Source organism: Artemia sp. Qi Xiang Cuo, chromosome 3 (genome assembly GCF_049724085.1).
Source record: "Artemia sp. Qi Xiang Cuo chromosome 3, ASM4972408v1, whole genome shotgun sequence".
Lineage (NCBI taxonomy): Eukaryota > Metazoa > Arthropoda > Branchiopoda > Anostraca > Artemiidae > Artemia > Artemia sp. Qi Xiang Cuo.
Genome location: NC_142796.1, coordinates 51,784,273 through 51,805,371, shown reverse-complemented (window position 1 = coordinate 51,805,371; position 21,099 = coordinate 51,784,273). Strand labels below are relative to the sequence as shown.

General features: G+C 34.0%; 1 protein-coding gene across 4 annotated transcripts in view; it reads left to right on the top strand.

Annotated features, from left to right (window-relative positions):
• Nucleotides 1-21,099, top strand: part of LOC148954259 (uncharacterized) — a 128,889-nt gene that overhangs the window by 16,637 nt on the left and 91,153 nt on the right. For all 4 annotated transcript variants that reach the window (XM_089086115.1, XM_089086117.1, XM_089086116.1 and 1 more), the window contains exons 2-4: nt 1,043-1,122; nt 4,815-5,010; nt 18,771-20,478. In XM_089086115.1, the coding sequence (XP_088942241.1) occupies nt 1,103-1,122; nt 4,815-5,010; nt 18,771-20,478 (1,924 nt within the window). In that variant the 5' untranslated portion in view covers nt 1,043-1,102. The remainder of the gene's footprint in view (nt 1-1,042; nt 1,123-4,814; nt 5,011-18,770; nt 20,479-21,099) is intronic.

Here is a 21,099-nt window from a genome sequence, read left to right as displayed (position 1 = left end):
GCTCCATTTAACTCGACCGTCATTTAAATCAATCAATCCCTGTTAGACTCAAGTCAACCTCCAACCTCTCAAGGTATAAGAATAAGTTTGAGCTAGCACTGATTATAAGCTCAAAATTAGCTTCTTGCTTTGTTTACACTTTCTAACTTATATTACCCATCTGGCTAACCCCGGAATTTTTCCAAATTTTCAGAAATTGATCTATTGCCAAAATCATGGTTCATAAAGTTTTTTTTTTTTTTTTTTGGTTTTATTGTAAACTATGAACATTCGTGACAGATCAATCCTTTCCTTTTTATGATGCTCATTTTAACTTTTAATTGACTTGCAATATTGTCATATGCTTTCGAGTTTTGAGCCTTTCATAGGATCTCAAGCAAGGCATATAAAGTAATTTTCCACCCTCCTCCATCAAAGAAGGAGAGGTGGAGGACAGCTTTAAAGAAAAAAGTTCATGGTTTGTGTCTTAGCTGAAACTTTCAGGGCATATTACTAAGGGGGGAAAATACCAAGGGTAACAAGTTTCAACGATTTTCAGGCATGGGGGTAAGGGAGTCATTAACTTCCTCCCACTTCCCTTTTTAGAAAATGACTATTTTGCCAGGACTGATTTGTGGCTGTACCTTTTACTTTCGTCAGCGCATGGGTTTGTGTAAAACCAAGTCATTTTTATTCTATTAAATATTAATAAAAAAAAAAAAACACTTTCCAAAATAGAGACCTGAATAAGGGTTCAGTTGAATGGGGGTTGCATTGTTCAAGAGTTCAGTTAAACAGGGTTGAGTTGCACAAGGGCTCTATTAAACAGGGCTGAGTTGCACAAGGGTTCAGTTGCATGAGAGTTCAGTTAAATGAGGGTTGAGTTGTACAAGCGTTGAGCTACACAGGGGATCAGTTGCACAAGGATTCAGTTACACGAGGTTTTAGTTGCAATGGAACCAGAACAATAAATTGAACCTAAGGTAAACAGAAGCTAAAATGGATAATAAATTAAACTAAAAATAATAGAATTCCAAAAAATTCAAAATTATTTCAATTTTAGGTTGGTAACCTGACAAATGTAATTTTGCTGATATAGTAGAAGCCTGATACTGAAACAACAATGGGATTCTGTGATAATTGGTAAGAATTTGAAAATAGAATTTATGTTTCCAATTTTTTTTGTATGAATTCAATTTTTTTTAATTTCAGGTTTCAGCTTTTGTTGCACTTCAACGAGTTGTTATCAGTATTATTATTATTCTTATCAGTGAACTCACAGTACTTAGTTGATGCTCTGGCCACAAAGACCTATTGTCCCCCCCCCCAAAAAAAAAAACACCAATAGCTTAGCTGCTGGGTTATTAGTGTCCCCCCTAAGCATCGTATTTTGAGTATATTTGTCTATCTCTTGTTTCCCCATTGGGGAAGAGCCTACCCTGGTAGATTCAAGGTATCCACCATTGTTTTCTCCAATCCTGAGGACCCCACCTGGCAACTTGACACTGACTTAGGCATGCAAAATTTTTCCCTAAAAAGACAGGAGAGAGTCATCCACCACTTGCCAGCCATCTGTGGAAAGTAACACAGGATAAAAAAAAAACAGTACTAGCAAGAGAACTTGTTCCCGTCCCCTCCTTAGTTTCCTTCTCAATGGATCTTCTTGCACCATAATTGGAGCTTCATATGTTCAAGGGGGTCAGCCCTCGGGTATGATTTGACAGCCAATATTGGCAGTATACTTCAGTACACCCAATCTTAGCAGTATATTCTACAAAACACGCTGCCTTATTGTTGGACACAAGACAGGATGGCCAGTGGCTGGACAATGACTGAAATTAGCAGTAGTAGGCGTTTATTTTGTGTCACTACGCCTTACCTCAAAGAAAGCTAAGAGCATATTTTGATTTAGACCTTTCTAATATTAAAGACTAACTTATTTTAAAATCTTAATAAATGTTAAACACAAAGCTTAATAATTTGAGGCCAAAAGCTATTCTCTATGAATGAAGTGGTTCAATCCCACACAGTATCAAATGTGTTCTCTTAGACTATGGGCTCAAAACCAAGACACACTCTATCAATTTATTCTGTTCGTTTTCCTGCATTTTATTTAGTTCCAGAGATAATTTTGATTTTTTTTTCTTTTATTCATAATGTATTATATCCCATTGTTTGATTTTTTGAAATAGCTGCAAATTTAAATTTCTGCACAAAGACTGTTTGTACTGCATCTTTGAACTCCCCCCCTTCCCAAAAAAAAGATAAAACAAACTTTTTCGGTACAGACAGCTCAGCCTAATTTCGGCTGTCCACCCTTTCTGTTGTCCCCTGTGGTATATTTAGTAGGGCTACTCTATGGATGGGATATAGTCTTTGTCAATCCGTAGGATGTGGATAATAAAACAGAGTCATTTTTGTCTACGTCCTAGCTATAGTGAAACACAAAAGGCTCTTAATTAGGATGGGATGAGATTATTAAAGTGTCTAAACCCTTTTGAATATCTACTACTACTACTAACAACTCACCACAGTACTCAGCCACTTGAGGCCAACACAGCTGAGCACGCTTCTTCTCCATCCCAATCTATTCAAAGCCTCCCTCTTTACACCCTCTGGGAAGTTTCCATTTCCCTTGAATCTCTCCTTACGACATACTACCACACCAACCAAGGACGACTTGCTTTCCGTTTAGCCCTTGATGGCTGGCCGAAGAGGACAATCTTCGGGAATCTGTAGTGTCATCCTTCATCCTCTGAACAGGTTCTAGCCATTTCAACCTTTCTCTCAGATATTGGTGAATATTTGGGGAAGGAGTAAAACGTTTAAAGTGGGCGAGATGGAATAGGAATATAAATAGAGCCTGTGAAGCAGCCACATTTGGCTTTTCTCTGGTATGAATTTGCTGTAGTTGTTGTAGCAATTTTTTCCAAATATTTTTGGTTGGAACAAAGTTTTGACATTAGTTTGGATTCGAAGTTGATATACACTCTTGCACTGCTTAACCACTTTTTCATTCGTTATTTTCATTACTATATTGCTTGTTTAATTACAATTATTGTTATTGTTAATTCAAAAGGACTTTTCCAGTTTTTTCTACAAAGCAAAGCAAGGAGCAATATTACTACCATTTGTTTTACTACCATGCAATTATGATATACGTAGTTAATAAATATCATTTGAGAATCGGATAAAATTATTCGATAATTCCTTTTGATAAAACTAAGTGATTCTCATATTTCTTAAATGACATCATCAGTTCTTATCAACTGACATTGAATAAACAGAAAAAAAAAACAATATATATTTTCTACTTGCAATATCAGCTAAGAGATAAGGCTTTTTATTTTTAATGCTTATTACAAGTATTAGTGATTGTACTTTTCTCGGGGAGGGGGAAATGATAATTACCAACCTTTTCCTTTTAGCTCTACGAATCAGGACCGTACCCAGGATTCTTCTGTCGGGGGAGGGAGAGGTCCTAAAAAACTTCAAAAAACATATACAGTTTTTTTATATTCATTTTTGTTATGTTTTTACTATTCAGACAACACTTCGGGGGGGGATTCAAACCCCCCTAATCCTCCCTGGATACGGCCATGCTAGAAAAGCATTAAAAAAAGAAAAAAAAGTATTCGACCATCCTAGCTAAAGTCAGCCTGTGTAACCCTTTACTTTTGCAAATTCAAAAAATAAAGAGCCCCAAGAGATGGAATAGCTCAGTTATGTAAGCAGAAATTTGTTTCGTAAGGGGAAATATGTGTGGGAGGGCCCAATTTCGCCAAAAGAACAAAAAGTAGGTGGGTTGTATAAAAGATATTGTAAAATACAGACAAGATCGTTCAACCATGTGATTTTGGACTAGAAGCAGTCTCTTCTCTATTTTCATGCCCGTTATACGTCTGCCTGCCCTTTTCTTCTTGCGACTTTACTAATTTACAAGTTATTCAACCGGTGTAAACCCTTAGTTTTTGCATGTTTACAGAATATTATTTCCTTTTCAAATATCCCTGGTATTTTATCCTTCTTTTGGTGCCATGCTACCCCCCGCTGCAGACCCTCTCCAGCTGTCAAAACGAGAACCCCTCCCGAGACACCATTAATGGAAAGTGTGCAATGACGTGTCTTACGTATGAAAATCTATAGAGAGCTTTCAGAAAGAGTAAACAACACCTATCTTTTTCTGGCTAATTTCTTCAAATGAAGTGCAAGCATTCAGCAGCAAGAGTTTTATTATTTGCACAAGTTTCGATTAAATAAATGTCGAATTTAAAGCGGCCCAGCTTGCTTCAACTTGGAACTCATAACTGATTGAAACTGCATTGTTTATAAAAGCAACTGTTAGATATGCAATCGCTTAGACGACTGCCTAAAATACCCTTAGTATCCCAACTCAAATCCAAATTTGCTACCTCACTATGTAGCATCACTTATTATCTGAATAACTTCCCTAGTAACTTATTCCCTAGCAATAGTAACTTACTGTCCTAACTAAACAATCACAATACTTAAAAAAAAACTATGCGATGGAGATACAGTACGCTTTGAATCCATACTAACCCAGCTAAAATCTGAACATGCTATATTGCTATCTGAATTTTCTTACTATCGTATTAGTAACTTAATTAGTAACTTGTGTCCTAGTAACTTAATTTCTAACTTATTGTTCTAAGTCGTAAAACATAAAAATCATACAAAGGAAATACATTGTGGCAATTTAACCTACACTATTAGATACATAAAACTACCCTTGGTATCCTAACTACTATCTCAATTTACATACTATCTGAGTATCTTGTATATTACTCATTTACGATATTAATAATTTTTTCCAGTCGAAAAGAAGTGGAAGTGAACTTCAATTTGCATACAATACATTGTTTGAAGCATCTGCAATTGTGTGAAAAGTGTGAGGAACCTTTTCCTCGGGATTTTATACTTGAGCATATTGAGAACGATCATAAGAGAGTCATTTGCTCTAATGGCTGTGGAGAAAGTTTTGAGAAATTCCATGAGCAGAACCATCTATTGGTAATTTTATAATTTTATACTTCATGTTTATCTATTAAGTCTATATAGTTAAGTATGCTATATCTAGACATTTTCAACACCTGAGATGCTGCTATATTATCCAATGATGATCTGTTTTGTAATAGATGCAAAACATACGGAATACTTTTTATCTTGCGAATTTCTATATAAACGTCATATACTAGAAAGACTAACTGAGTCTTCGTTATTCCGCATGTTCTGTCTTGTGCAATATTTTCTCTCTTCGTGGAAAACAGTATGTATTTAGTCCAATGGATTTACTACAAGCATCTTTTAAGCGTTCTACCATGGGGGAAAAATCGAGAGTCTTAAACAAATGAGATTGTGAACCCACCTAATTCAGTCATTTTGTGGATCGTCCGATCTTGGTGTTTGTCAAATCCTCATCACACTATGTATTGGCATATTGTGGGCTATTTGTATGCCAGTTTAGCTTTTTATATCTTTTAGGAGAGGAAAGGTGGGTTATGGTGGAAAATCGGGCTGGGGAGGTAAGGTCTCGTTTTGAGGGCAGGTTGGGGAGGGGGGATAGTTGAGTAATTATGAGTGATGGAGACTGGTTTCGTTATATCTATTTTTCTTTTATATTTTATTTGTCTATTATTATTTGTAATTCAGATGTTTTCAGCTTCTTTTATGTTTAGTTCTATTATTATTTATTTATGTTATTTATTATTTATTTATTGGTCATTCATTTTGATTTATTTTTAACGGGTTTAACTGTATATTTGGTTTAATATATAAGTAGTTATGTGGAATTTCGCGTGATTGTAAACCCTTATAAGTTTGTCTCTGTTTGAAAGTTTTTATTCATTTGTTTTTGAACGTTAAAAATAAAATTTGAACTTGATTTGAACTCCAAAATTTTTTTCCCTACTCACCGTCGTACAATTTTTTTTTCATTTCTGACAGGAAATAATCATTTCTTCATCCATGTCATTCGTAAAATTCGTTCATTTGAGTAATTTAAAATCGTGTATTATCGTCTCCCTTTTCAAAATAATTTATTGTCGTATCGATGTATTTTTTTCTAACTATTTTCAATGAAATATCCCCCGGAAAGATCTTTTTCAAAGTCTAGGAGGAAGGTAATATCTTAAAATTGTCTTAAAATTGGTACTTATATAAAAAACTTAGGGATTTGGGGCTAGCTTTATTTTTCAACTATAATAAAGCTATAAGAACATAACCCCCTTTCTGAGTAATTGGTCTTGGTATTGATTTTTTTTTTCATTGCTTCATTTTATTCATTTCATATGAATGAAGGTTCTGTGTAAGGAGTATGAGAGATTTGCACTGAAAAATGATTTTTTTCCTGTGTTAAATAAAAAAAAACAATTTTTTTTAACTGAAAGTAAGGAGCGACATTAAAACTTAAAACGAACAGAAATTATTCCGCATATGAAAGGGGGTGTCCCCTCCTCAACGCCTCGCTCTTTACGCTAAAGTTTTTCATTGTTAAAAAAAAATAATAGAGTTGTGAGAAAGTCAAACTTTAGCGTAAAGAGCGAGGCGTTGACGAGGGGACAGCCCCTTTCATATACGGAATAATTTCTGTTCGTTTTAAGTTTTAATGTCGCTCCTTACTTTCAGTTAAAAAAACTTGTTTTTTTATATTTAATTTTTGAACATTTTTGAATAATTGCAGGTTTTGATCTTGGCTCACCGTACATGAATAATTAAAACAAAATTGTCATATTAATTTACTTTTATTTGGTTAAATGGCTTTCTCGAAACTTGTTTAATTTTATTTACGAACGTTTTAATTAGTAATAAATATTTGTAACTTACGAATTAACTTACGTAACGAACTTCTATATTCATATATTTTTATTACGTATATTAGGGGGGTTCGCCCCCTATTCAATACCTTGCTCTTTAAGCGAAATTTCGAATTTTGTTCCAATTCTTTAAAAATGACCGCTTAATCACAAAGGCCGTTAATTAGAATAAAAGTAGAAAGGCCCCTAATTGATTATATAATCGGTAGAACCCTCTCAGAAGGTCCTGATGTGAATTCATTTACGGTCATAGAATGACGTAATCGACTAAGACAATTGGATTTCTGAGAAATTGATTACATACTCGGTAGAACCCTATAAGGAGCTCGTGAGGGGAATCTATTTATGGGCATAGAATGACGTAATCAACAAGGACAAATTGATTTCTGAGAAATTGATTACATAATCGGTAGAACCCTATCAGAAGGTCATGACGGGAATCCATTTATGGGCATAGAATGACATAATCAACTAGGACAAATGGATTTCTGAGAAATTGATTACATAATCGGTAGAACCCTATCAGAAGGTCATGACGGGAATTCATTTATGGGCACAGAATGACTTAATCAACTAAGATAATTGGATTTCTGAGAAATTGATTACATAATCGGTAGAACCCTATCAGGAGCTCATGACGGGAATCCATTTATAGGCATAGAATTACGTAATCGACTAAGACAAGCATGTTACTTTCTTAATGCTCCTCCTACACCTATTTTGCAACTTGAAGTAGTTATGATTCTCACCCACAACTATACTTTACAGCTTTTTGGATAGCTAAAAACCAAGAAATACCTTTCAAAGACAATTTAAGAGCAAGTTATTTTCTTAATGTCCCTCCTAAACCCATTTTCCAACTTGCAGTACTTATCTTTTTCACCCAAAACTATACTTTACAGCTTTTTGGATACCTCAACACCAAGAAATACATTTCAAAGACCATTTCAGAGCAAGTTACTTTCTTAATGTCCCTCCCAAACCCATTTTGCAACTTGAATTACTTATCTTTTTCACTCACAACTATACTTTACAGCTTTTTGGATACCTCATCACCAAGAAATACTTTTCAAAGACCATTTCAGAGCAAGTTACTTTCTTAATGTCACTCCTAAACCCCTTTTACAACTTGAACTACTTATCTTTTTCACCCACAACAATACTTTACAGCTTTTTGGATAACAAAACACCAAGAAATACATTTCAAAGACCATTTCAGAGCAAGTTACTTTCTTAATGTTCATCCTAAACCCATTTTGCAACTTGAAGTACTTATCTTTTTCACCCACAACTGTACTTTACAGCTTTTGGATACCTCAACACCAAGAAATACTTTTCAAAGACCATTTCAGAGCAATTTACTTTCTTAATGTCCCTCCTAAACCCGTTTTCCAACTTGAAGTACTTATCTTTTCACCCACAACTATACTTTACAGCTTCTTGGCTACCTCAACACCAAGAAATACCTTTCAAAGACCATTTCAGAGCAAGTTACTTTCTTAATGTCACTCCTAAACCCATTTTCCAACTTGAAGTACATATCTTTTTCACTCACAACTATACTTTACAGCTTTTTGGATACCTCAACACCAAGAAATACCTTTCAAAAGGCATTTCAGAGCAAGTTACTTTCTGAATGTCCCTCTTAAACCCATTATCCAACTTGAAGTACTTATCTTTTTCATCCACAACTATACTTCACAGCTTTTTGGATACCTCAACACCAAGAAATACCTTTCAAAGACCATTTCAGAGCAAGTTACTTTCTTAATGTCCCTCCTAAACCCATTTTGCAACTTGAAGTACTTATCTTTTTCACCCACAACTATACTTTACAGCTTTTTGAGTGTCCCAACAGCAAGAAATACTTTTCAAAGATCATTTAAGAGCAAGTTACTTTCTTAATGTTCCTCCTAAAACCATCTTCCAACTTGAAGTAATTATCTTTTTCACCCACAACTATACTTTACAGCTTTTTGGATACCTCCACACCAAGAAATACCTTTCAAAGACCATTTCAGAGCAAGTTACTTTCTTAATGTCCCTCGTAAACCCATTTTACAACTTGAAGTACTTATCTTTATCACCCACAACTATACTTTACAGCTTTTTGGATACATCAACACCAAGAAATACCTTTCAAAGGCCATTTCAGAGCAAGTTACTTTCTGAATGACCCTCCTAAACCCATTTTTCAACTTGAAGTACTTATCTTTTTCACCCACAACTATACTTTACAGCTTTTTGGATACCACAACTCCAAGAAATACTTTTCAAAGACCATTTCAGAGCAATTTACATTTTTAATGTCCCTCCTAAACCCAATTTCCAACTTGAACTACATATCTTTTTCACCCACAACTATAGTTTACAGCTTTTTGGATGCTCCAACACCAAGCAATATTTTTCAAAGGCATTTCAGAACAAGTTATTTTCTTAATATGATTCTTAAACCAATTTTACAAATTCTAAATTTTTCCATAGTAAATAGAAAAATCTATATCATAGCTGTGAATATTTTTTCGAAAGAAAAGCAGTTCTGTTTCAATTTTAAATTTTCTCAATGAAGTGAAGAAAATTTCAAGTTCTCTTCTGAATTTTCTCAATGAAAAATAATTTAGTTTTTATTCAATTCTATTTTTCCAAATAATATAAAAACTTTCCACTTTAGTTCAGATTTTTATCAAAGGGATGAAAAATTTAAAATACTGTTCCAAATTTTCTCAACGAAGTGAAGAAAAGTTCAAGTTCTCTTTTGAACTTTACCAAAGAACACACTTCAATTCTAATTTCTCTAGAGAAAACAAAAATCTTCCACTTCAGTTCTTTATTTCACAAAGACATAAAGAAATTTAATGTTCAATTCTAATTTTTCGGTGGAAGATAGAAAAAGTAATCCCCAACCCGAAGGGCCCCCCCGGGCCCCCAAGGCCCCCGGCCCCCCGGGCCCCACCATGCCCCCCAAAGGACACCGACCCCAAAGGCCCCCCCGACACACCCAAAAGACCAACAAACAAAAATTTCTCTTAGAAATAATATTTTTCATCACTGATAACACTTTTCTGTTCAAACTAGCAAGTTTTCTACCAAAGATACCAAATATTTTCATAGAAGTAACATTTTTTGTTTGTGAAGACAACTTTTCTGTCAGAAATAGCAAGTTTTGCTTAACACTAACAAACCCACTCATCAAAGTAATGATATTTTACTTTAATACTAACATACTTTTACTGAACACACACAAATTTCTCTTAGAAATAATATTTTTCGTCAGTGATCACACTTTTTATGTTCGAACTAGCAATTTTTATAGAAAATATACAAAATTTTTTCTTAGAAGTAACATTTTTGATTGTGATAACAACTTTTCTGTCAGAAGTAGCAAGTTTTTCTTAACACTAACAAACCTTCTCATCAAAGTAATGATATTTTACCTTAATACTAACATACTTTTACTGAACACACAGAAATTTCTCTTAGAAATAATATTTTTCATCACTGATAACACTTTTTCTGTTCGAACTAACATGTTTTCTACCAAAGATACCAAATATTTTCATAGAAGAATATTTTTTGATTGTGATAACAACTTTTCTGTCAGAAGTAGCAAGTTTTGCTTAACACAAACAAACATTCTCATCAAAGTAATGATATTTTACCTTAATACTAACATACTTTTACTGAACACACAGAAATTTCTCGTAGAAATAATATTTTTCGTCAGTGATAACACTTTTTCTGTTCGAGCCAACATGTTTTCTACCAAAGATACGAAATTTTTTCGTAGACGTACCATTTTTTTATTATGATAACAACTTTTATGTCAGAAGTAGCAAGTTTTGCTTAACACTAACAAACATTCTCATCAAAGTAATGATATTTTACATGTTAGTTCGAACAGAAAAAGTGTTATTACTGATGAAAAATATTATTTATAAGAGAAATTTGAGTTTCTTCAGTAAAAGTGTGTTAGTGTTAATGTAAAATATCGTTACTTTGAAGATAAGGTTTGTTAGTGTTAAGAAGAACTTGCCACTTCAGACAGAGAAGTTGCTGTCATAATCAAAAATGTTACTTCTAAGAAAAAATTTGGTATCTTTGACATAAAACTTGCTAGTTCTAACTGAAAACGTGTTATCACTGATGAAAAATATTATTTCGAAGAGAAATTTGCGTGTGTTCAGTAAAATTATGTTAGTATTAAAGTAAAATATCATTACTTTGATGAGTGGGTTTGTTAGTGTTAAGCAAAACTTGCTATTTCTGACAGAAAAGTTGTCTTCACAGTCAAAAAATGTTATTTCTATGAAAATATTTGGTATCTTTGGTAGAAAACTTGCTAGTTTGAACAGAAAAGTGTTATCAGTGATGAAAAATATTATTTCTAAGAGAAATTTTTGTTTGTTGGTCTTTTGGGTGTGTCGGGGGCCTTTGGGGTCGGTGTCCTTTGGTGGGTATTGTGGGAACCGGGGGGCCTGGGGCCTTTGAGGACCGGGGGTTCCTTCGGGTTGGGGATTACTTTTTCTATCTTCCACCGAAAAATTAGAATTGAACTTTAAATTTCTTAATGTCTTTGTGAAATAAAGAACTGAAGTGGAAGATTTTTGTTTTCTCTAGAGAAATTAGAATTGAAGTGTGTTCTTTGGTAAAGTTCAGAAGAGAACTTGAACTTTTCTTCACTTTGTTGAGAAAATTTGGAACAGTATTTTAAATTTTTCATCCCTTTGAGAAAAATCTGAAATAAAGTGGAAAATTTTTATATTATTTGGAAAAATAGAATTGAATAAAAACTAATTTCTTTTTCATTGAGAAAATTCAGAAGAGAACTTGAACTTTTCTTCACTTCATTGAGAAAATTTAAAATTGAAATAGAACTGCTTATCTTTCGAGAAAGTATTCACAGCTATGATATAGCTTATTCTATCTACTATGGAAAAATTTAGAATTTGTAAAATTGGTTTAAGAAGCATATTAAGAAAATAGCTTGTTCTGAAATGCCTTTGAAAAGTATTGCTTGGTGTTGGAGTATTCAAAAAGCTGTAAAGTATAGTTGTGGGTGAAAAAGATAAGTACTTCAAGTTGGAAAATTGGTTTATGAGGGACATTAAGAAAGTAACTTGCTCTGAAATGTTCTTAGAAAAATATTTCTTGGTGTTGAGGTATCCAAAAAGCTGTAAAGTAGAGTTGTGGGTGAAAAAGATAAGTACTTCAAGTTGGAAAATGGGTTTAGGAGGGGCATTAAGAAAGTAACTTGCTCTGAAATGTCTTTTGAAAAATATTTCTTGGTGTTAAGGTATCCAAAACGCTGTAAAGTACAGTTGTGGGTAAAAAAGATATGTACTTCAAGTTGGAAAATGGGTTTAGAAGGGACACTAAGAAAGTAGCTTGCTCTGAAACGTTCTTTGAAAAGTATTTCTTTGTGTTGAGGAATCCAAAAAGTTGTAAAGTATAGTTGTGGGTGAAAAAGATAAGTACTTCAAGTTGGAGGATGGTCTTAGGAGGAACATTAAGAAAGTAACTTGCTCTTAAATGATCTTTGAAAAGTATTTCTTGGTGTTGGGACACTCAAAAAGCTGTAAGGTATAGTTGTGGGTGAAAAAGATAAGTACTTCAAGTTGCAAAATGGGTTTAGGAGGGACATTAAGAAAGTAACTTGCTCTGAAATGGTCTTTGAAAGGTATTTCTTGGTGTTGAGGTATCCAAAAAGCTGTAAAGTATAGTTGTGGATGAAAAAGATTAGTACTTCAAGTTGGAAAATGGGTTTAAGAGGGACATTAAGAAAGTAACTTGCTCTGAAATGCCTTTTGAAAGGTATTTCTTGGTGTTGAGGTATCCTAAAAGCTGTAAAGTATAGTTGTGGGTGAAAAAGATAAGTACTTCAAGTTGCAAAATGGGTTTAGGAGGGACATTAAGAAAGTAACTTGCTCTGAAATGGTCTTTGAAAAGTATTTCTTGGTGTTGAGGTAACCAAAAAGCTGTAAAGTACAGTTGTGGGTGAAAAAAATAAGTACTTCAAGGTGCAAAATGGGCTTAGGATGAACATTAAGAAAGTAACTTGCTCTGAAATGGTCTTTGAAAAGTATTTCTTGGTGTTGAGGTATCCAAAAAGCTGTAAAGTGTAGTTTTTGGTGAAAAAGATAAGTACTTCTAGTTCAAAATGGGTTTAGGAGAGATATTAAGAAAATCATTTGCTCTGAATGGTTTTTGAAAGGTATTTCTTTGTGTTGAGGTATCCAAAAAGCTGTAAAGTATAGTTGTGAGTGAAAAAGATAAGTACTTCAAGTTACAAAAAGGGTTTAGGATGGACATTAAGAAAGTAACTTGCTCTGAAAAGGTCTTTGAAAAGTATTTCTTGGTGTTGAGGTATCCAAAAAGCTGTAAAGTATAGTTGTGGGTGAAAAAGATAAGTACTGCAAGTTTCAAGATGGGTTTAGGAGGGACATTAAGAAAGTAACTTGCTCTGAAATGGTCTTTTAAAAGTATTTCTTGGTGTTGAGGTATCCAAAAAGCTGTAAAGTATAGTTGTGGGTGAAAATGATAAGTACTTCAAGTTGCAAAATGGGTTTAGAAGGAAGATTAAGAAAGTAATTTTCTTGTCTTAGTCGATTACGTCATTCTATGCCTATAAATGGATTCCCGTCATGAGCTTCTTATAGGGTTCTACCGATTATGTAATAAATTTTTCAGAAATCCAATTGTCTTAGCCGATTACGTCATTCTATGACAATAAATGAATTCCCGTCATGACCTTCTGATAGGGTTCAACCGACTATGTAATCAATTTCTCAGAAATTCATTTGTCCTAGTTGATTATTTCATTCTATGCCCATAAATGGATTCCCGTCATGACCTTCTGATAGGGTTCTACCGATTATGTAATCAATTTCTCAGAAATCCATTTGTCCTTGTTGATTACGTCATTCTATGCCCATAAATGGATTCCCATCACGAGCTCCTTATAGGGTTCTACCGATTATGTAATTAATTTCTCAGAAATCCAATTGTCTTAGTCGATTATGTCATTCTATGCCCGTAAATGAATTCCCGTCATGACCTTCTGATAGGGTTCTACCGATTATGTAATCAATTTCTCAGAAATCCATTTGTCCTAGTTGATTACGTCATTCTATTCCCATAAATGGATTCCCGTCATGACCTTCTGATAGGGTTCTACCGATTATGTAATCAATTTCTCAGAAATATATTTGTCCTAGTTGATTACGTCATTCTATGCCCATAAATGGATTCCCGTCACGAGCTCTTTATAGGGTTCTACCGATTATGTAATCAATTTCTCGGGAATTCTCTCCCTTCGATTACACAATCAATATATCTCTTCCCCACCTTCCCCTTAGAAACATCAAATTAATTCTCCTTTCGTGAATCAATAATTCCCCTTAGAAACAACAAATTAATTCCCATTTCGTGACATATCAATCAATCTTGACATCACCTGTCAGACATTATTAAACTTCGCCTGGAAACAATTTGATTAATGATCGACAGTACCTGTCAGACATTATTAAACTTTGCCCGGAAACAATTTGATTAATGACTGACAGCACAGGTGTTCCAAATTCCCAATCGCTTTAATTAACCACGTGTTCTCCCTAATGACTCTATGCACATGACCAAAACAACAACAACAACAACATCGACCTTGGAAATTTAGGTCATTGACCCCATTAACCACGTGTTCTCCCTAGGGACTCTATGCCCATATTTGGTGTTAAAAAAAGTTGTAGGTGGCAGCAGGGGTGAGGGGTGGGATCAATAGGGGCCTTTCTACTAATAAATAGCTCTTATGAAAGTACTAAAAAATCTTTGGCTTAAAGAGCGAGGTTTTGACTTGGGGGTGAACCGAATCATATATGTAATATTTTCTGTTCGTTTAAAGTTTTGATGTTGCTGCTGTTGCAGTTGAAAAACTTGTTTTTTTATATTTGATTTCTGATCTTTTTTTAAATAATGTTGGGAAGTCCGGCGTCCCCTTCATAGAAATGTCCCTTCCCCCATGAAAACTTCCAACATGGAAAGATCCTCCCACATAACCCCCGACCCACCCACCCCCCCCCCCCCACTACCAGGAAAAGTCTCCCCTGAAAACGTCTGTATACTTCCCAATAACCAAGACTATATGTTAACATTGGGTAAAGTTCATAACTTTCAGTCCTCCCCCCCGGGAACTTTGGGGGATTAAGTCATCCTAAAAGACATACTTATAATATTTTCGAACATGCTGAACAAAATGGCTATCTCAAAATTTTGATCAGGTGACTTTGGGAAAAAAATGAGCGTGGGAGGGGGCCTAGTTTCCCTCCATTTTTTTGGTCACTTAAAAAGGGCACTAGAACTTTTAATTTCCATCCCAATGAGCCCTCCCACGATTTTCTAGGATCACTGGGTCGATACGATCACCCCTGGAAAAAAAAAAAAAAAAAACCAACAAATAAACACGCACCCGTGATCTTTCTTCTGGCAAAAAATGCAAAATTCCACATTTTTGTAGATAGGAGCTTGAAACCTCTACAGTGGGGTTCTCTGAGACGCAGAATATAATGGGGTGATTTTCATTAAGGCTCTATAACTTTTAGGGGGTCTTTCCCCCTTTTTTCGAAAATCAGCCAAATTTTCTCAGGCGCGTAACTTTTGATGGCTAGGATTAAACTTGATGAAACTTATATATTTGAAATCAGCATTAAAATATGATTCTTTTGATGTATCTATTTGTATCAAAATACCGTTTTCTAGAGTTTCGGTTACCATTGAGCCGGGTTGCTCCTTACTTACAGTTCGTTACCACGAACTGTTTGAAAGCTAATTAGCAAAATTAAATAGATTTTTGTTCTATTCAAAATTTATCTTTTCCTCTTCTTTTTTTATTTGGATTTTCCCTAGAGTTAGTGGATAAAATGTATGGTCAACCATTTTGTTTTCTTTTTGGATATCGCACAACGCTCTTTGAATTACTGAATATATCGATAGCAATATATGCTATTATGCTTTGGGATAAATGTTCTTTTAAATTCTTAAATTTAATTAAGAATTATTTTTTAATAAATTTTATTATTTTGAAATTTAAATTTTAATTAAAATTTATTATTTTAATTTTTTGAGATGTTGATTTCTAAGTGTAATTAGTTAAATTCCCTTTTTAGATATTACATAACGGTCTTTCAAATATTGAATATAGCGATAGCAATACATGCTATTATGCTTTGGGATAATTGCAGCTTTAAATTCTTAAATTCAATTAAGAATTGTTTTTTAAACAAATTTTATTATTTTAAAATTTTAATTTTAATTAAATTTTATTATTTTAATTAAATTTTTAAACAATTTATAAGCATAATTTGTTTATAAGTATTTTTATGAAGAAATTCTTAAATTTTATTAAGAATTTATTTTTATTAAATTATTTATAAATTTAAAGTACCAAACACATCAAAATTAACACCTATTTACTCCATGGACTCATCTCGCCCATTCATATATGGAAATCTTGATTTTTAAAGATTTTTCTTATGGTTATTTCAAAATTACGCAGTTTATAGGATAGTATCACATTTTCGTCAGTGTTGTCACATTAAACTGCTGACAATAAATGAGCAAGTCGAATTAGTCAAATTTGAAAACCCTTTTCGTCAGTAAAAATTCAAACATTAACAGTTATCAAACAGTTGATAGTAACGAACTGTAAGTAAGGACTGACGCGGCTCAATTGTAGCTGAAACTCTAAAAACCGGAATTTTGATATCGAAAGATATATCAAAAGAATTGGCTTATTGTGTTGACTTCAAATATATAAGATTTGTTAAGTTTAGGGTTACCCCTCAAACGCTACGAGCCGTAGAAAACTTGCGGGTTTTCTTGGAAGAACAAGGGAAGAAACACCCACTAATATTCAGGGAATCTTAATGAAAATCGCATCATCAGATTCAGTGTATCTGAAAACCTTACAGTAGAAGTTTCAAGCTCTAATCTGCAAAAATGAGGAATTTTATATTTCTTGCCAGAAGAAAGATCATAGATGTGTATTTATTTATTTATTTTTTCCAGGGATGATCGTATCGAACCAATGGTCCTAGAAGATTGGTATTTAGAACAGAAATCAAAAGTTCAAACGGTGGAGGGATTTTACTCGGATTATTTTCCATGGGGAAGTAAGATTCCGGTGGAGGGGGGAGTGAACTTTCAAGAGAAATTTTACACTGGGGGAATTTTCTAGAATTCCTATACGAAATTCTTTTTATATGCCTTTCTTTATTTTTGCCGACTCAATTTTACACGTGGAGATGTTAAGGCTGACTGTCTGGGGTGAATTTTCACCGGAACTGAATTATCTAGACGATCTTTCCGTGGGTGAAATTTTTCCGTGGAGGGGGAGACGGATTTCCCCGCATTATTTAAAAAACGATCAGAAGTTAAGTAAAAATTTAAATTTTTTCAACTGAAAGTAAGAAGCAATATTAAAACTTAAAATGAACAGAAATTATTACGTATATGAAGGGGATGCCCCTTCCTCAATGCCTCGCTCTTTACGTTAGTTTGACTTTTTGTCCCAATTCTTTAAGAACGACTCCTGAAACACAAGAATCGTTTAATCTGAACAATAAGGAGCTATTTTAAAAGTACTAAAAAACTTTAGCGTGAAGAGTGAGGTGTTGAGGAGGGGGCAACACCCTTCATATACGTAATAATTTATGTTCGTTTTAAGTTTCAATGTCGCTGCTTACTTTCAGTTGAAAAAACTTGTCTTTTTTATTTAATTGATTCCCAAAGACAAATACGCGTTCAATGGAAAGCTACATCTTTTTAAGCTGTTTCTTCCATTTTTAATATTTAGTGCTCAATGCCTACACCTTCTTCAGCTGTTTAATGATAAAATAGAATCTCTTCTTCATTCGTACTCCTCCTCTAGGCAAAATATAGTATACTTGGGGGGTATGTATAGCTATTATGCCATATACATATCATAATAGCTGAATCAGCTAATTATATGGGCGATGAACTATACATCTCCTAAATTCATTCTAGCTTTTGGGGATTTCATGTTTAAACTGACATAATCGATATATAAAAAAATATGCAACAGTATTTTTAAAAACTGGAGTTATGATAGTTTTGTTTACAGTGGGATGCTCTATTTTTATTGTGGCTGGTTCCGATTATGTTATTGGGTGAATTCCACGTTGTAAGCAGTAGTAACTTTACGTTAACTACAGAAGTTACTTAAATTTGCCATCCACCGGGAACGGTGGTGAAGTAACTAAGGGCTTATTAGGCTAAGAGCATTATCTTCATAAGTTTCAATTGTATCCATCTCTTTTTCGTTCTAGTAGCTTCATTTTGTTTCAATCTGATAGTGTTACCAATTATGATAACTAATACAGATTTAGTTCACAAAAGATGCCCGTTAACTGTCTTATGTGAAAGTTATTGCAAAAGTAAATTTAAATTTACTCTTCTGGCGCTCCGACTATTACGAAAAAGTCAGATGGAATGAAAAGATTGACTTTTAGTAACTTTTCGTCAAACCTAGAATGTATCTGTTGTCATCAGGCACGTGCACAGATTTTCGGGTGGGGGGCAAAAGTAAAAAAAAAGGTTATTTGGCAATTGTAATAACAAGGTTGCAGAAACTAATATGTAAAATATATTAAAAAATATTAATATATAAAATATATTAAGATTCACTTGCAGAAAGTCACAAGGGTTAAAAAAACTCAACATACTAAATAATGATAATATATATACTAACTATGCTTTATGATGGTGATGTTAATATATTCTTTTTCAAAGATCTCAAACTCAGAAGTAACATCGTAAGAGCTTTAACAAAAACCAAGAAGTGGCAGCGCTGGTGTGTAGATGAGTACCGTGTGTTAGTACCACCATAGTTGGTGATCCCTTTTGTAAGGACTACCATAGTTGCTAATGTCTATAATTTTTTTTAAGGATGAATGCAAAAACAGATTAAGACAATGCAAGTACTGCGAAATGGAAACTACAATTGCAAAGATTTTTGAACATGAAAACAACTGTGGTTCTCGTACCGAATTGTGCCCTTACTGTGACAAATATATTGTCTTAAAAAATTTTGCTGAACATGAAAAAATACATATTGATTGGAGTATAACAAAGAATGAGAATAAGGACAGGGTTTCAAATCCAATCAAGGTAGCACGACCTGACAAGGGTGAGAGTATCTTACAAGAGAGTGTCAAAGACCTGACCAAAAGTAAATCCCCATCCCATAATGTGAGATCATCTGCGAATTCCCCCAATGTTGTGCCAAGAGTGACAGCCACTCATACAGATGAGAAAAAAACATATCCATACAACACGGGAGCCGGGACAAAAAATAGACCTCCTTTAGCTCATAGTAATGAAGATAAGGTCAAAAATATCAGGGATATTAAGGCAATAACACAGAGTAAAGTTGCTGGATTTAATAAGTCAAACTTGATTGAGCAATCTAGGTCTCAGACCTCAACCAGTATTGAAGCAAACGAAGCGATGAAAGATGTTTTTAAAAATAGAGAGTTAATACCCCCAGAAAAAATAAGGGGAGGGGTCAAGTTCTGTCGAGGTATTGATCCAATGGATTCATATTCATCATTGGCTAATCCTGGTGGAAAAAAAATTATGACTCCTGGTAAGTCTGATAAACCCATATCAGAAGCTCTCATGAATGAAAATATAGAGCCGAATGAACGAATGGAGGGACGCTTTTCTTTCAGTTCGTCTCTCCAAAGGAATTTTGAACCAAAATCACCTCTTACCGCTAAAATTGACGAGGAAAAGAGATTTGATGCACAAGATGAACGTATTATATCACATACATCCAAAGACCCCGAGGATAAAGGTACAGAACTGCGTGAAAAATTGAAAGCGTTCTTTTCTTCCAGTTCGTATGATCAGAGCCATAATTCTAGAAAACATGAACCAAGTGGAAAAGACTTTATGATTCGTAATAAGGCTGATCATTGTATTTCTGAAGTCTCAAAAAATAGACGTGATAAAGAGGAAGAGTACTTTTCTTACATTTCATATGAGGAAACAGAATATTCTAAAAGAGATGAAACGACTATAACTCCTAATATTCAAAATGATGAGCAGAAGAGGCACAATAAAGAAAATGAATGCCATATCCCAAATAGATCCAAACATTACCGAGTTGAAAGAACAGCAGATGATCTGGCAAATAAAACTGTCAAAACTTGTAACCTTTATAAAGAGGGTGTAAAACGTGGATATAGAATGGAAGCTGATTTTCCAAGCACAAGCCGCTCAATTTTTGATGTAGAAAGTAAGTTTCTTGAAGAAGAAGAAAATGATGAATCGACAATGATTTTATCAGCTTTAGGAATGCCTGTTTATAGGGGCATGACCAAAGTAGAGAAAGATAACTTAATGGCAATGCTTTTATCGGAGCAGGAATTAGTTGAATTTTCGAAGAAGAAAAAGAATAATGATCCACCTTTGAAGGTTTCTACGCGTCCTTGGTTGGAAGGCGATCAGTTTAGATCAAGTAAGAGTTTTGGAGAATATCCTGAACCAGAAAAAAGGCCACAATCTATAAGCTACGAAGAGAACCTGAGCGAAACCCGACAGAAAAATGTGCCTGTGAAACGTTTGAATGGTCTTGTTTTGAGACAAGAGGGTAACTTTTTTGATTTTTGTTTTTATTTTCAAATATAAATCTCATTGGTGTCAGGGTTTCTCTCTCTATCTCTCTCTCTCTCTCTCTCTCTCTCTCTCTCTCACTCTCTCTCTCTCTCTCTCTCTCTCTCTCTCTCTCTCTCTCTCTCTCTCTCTCTCACTCCCTCTCCCTCCATTTCTATGTATATCAAAGTTTCCGCTGAGTTAAAACTTAAACGGTTTTCGGTTTTGAGAGCAGAAAGACAAATCAGATATAATTCAAAAACCAGTAAAAAGTTAAAACATGCATGTAGCCTACAGGTTTTTCCGAAAATGCTGAAATGTATGTGTAGGGTGCTACAAAAAAATACGCAGCAATTCATATCTTTTAAAAGGTTTCTTAAAATAGATGTTATTTACAGCTAAATTTATTATGCAACAAAACTGAAATTTTCTACGAATAACCCTGGAGCCTTGAAAAGGAGAATCAAGCTATCAAAGTTTTTGAAAAGCTGGAAATTTGTAAAATGGTAGTTGCGTAAATTGCAGTGCAAAAATACATATTTTCTTATATTTAAACTAATTTCTCAAAATAGCAATTGCATATTTTTTATATTATATTGTAATTATGTGCATCCATCAA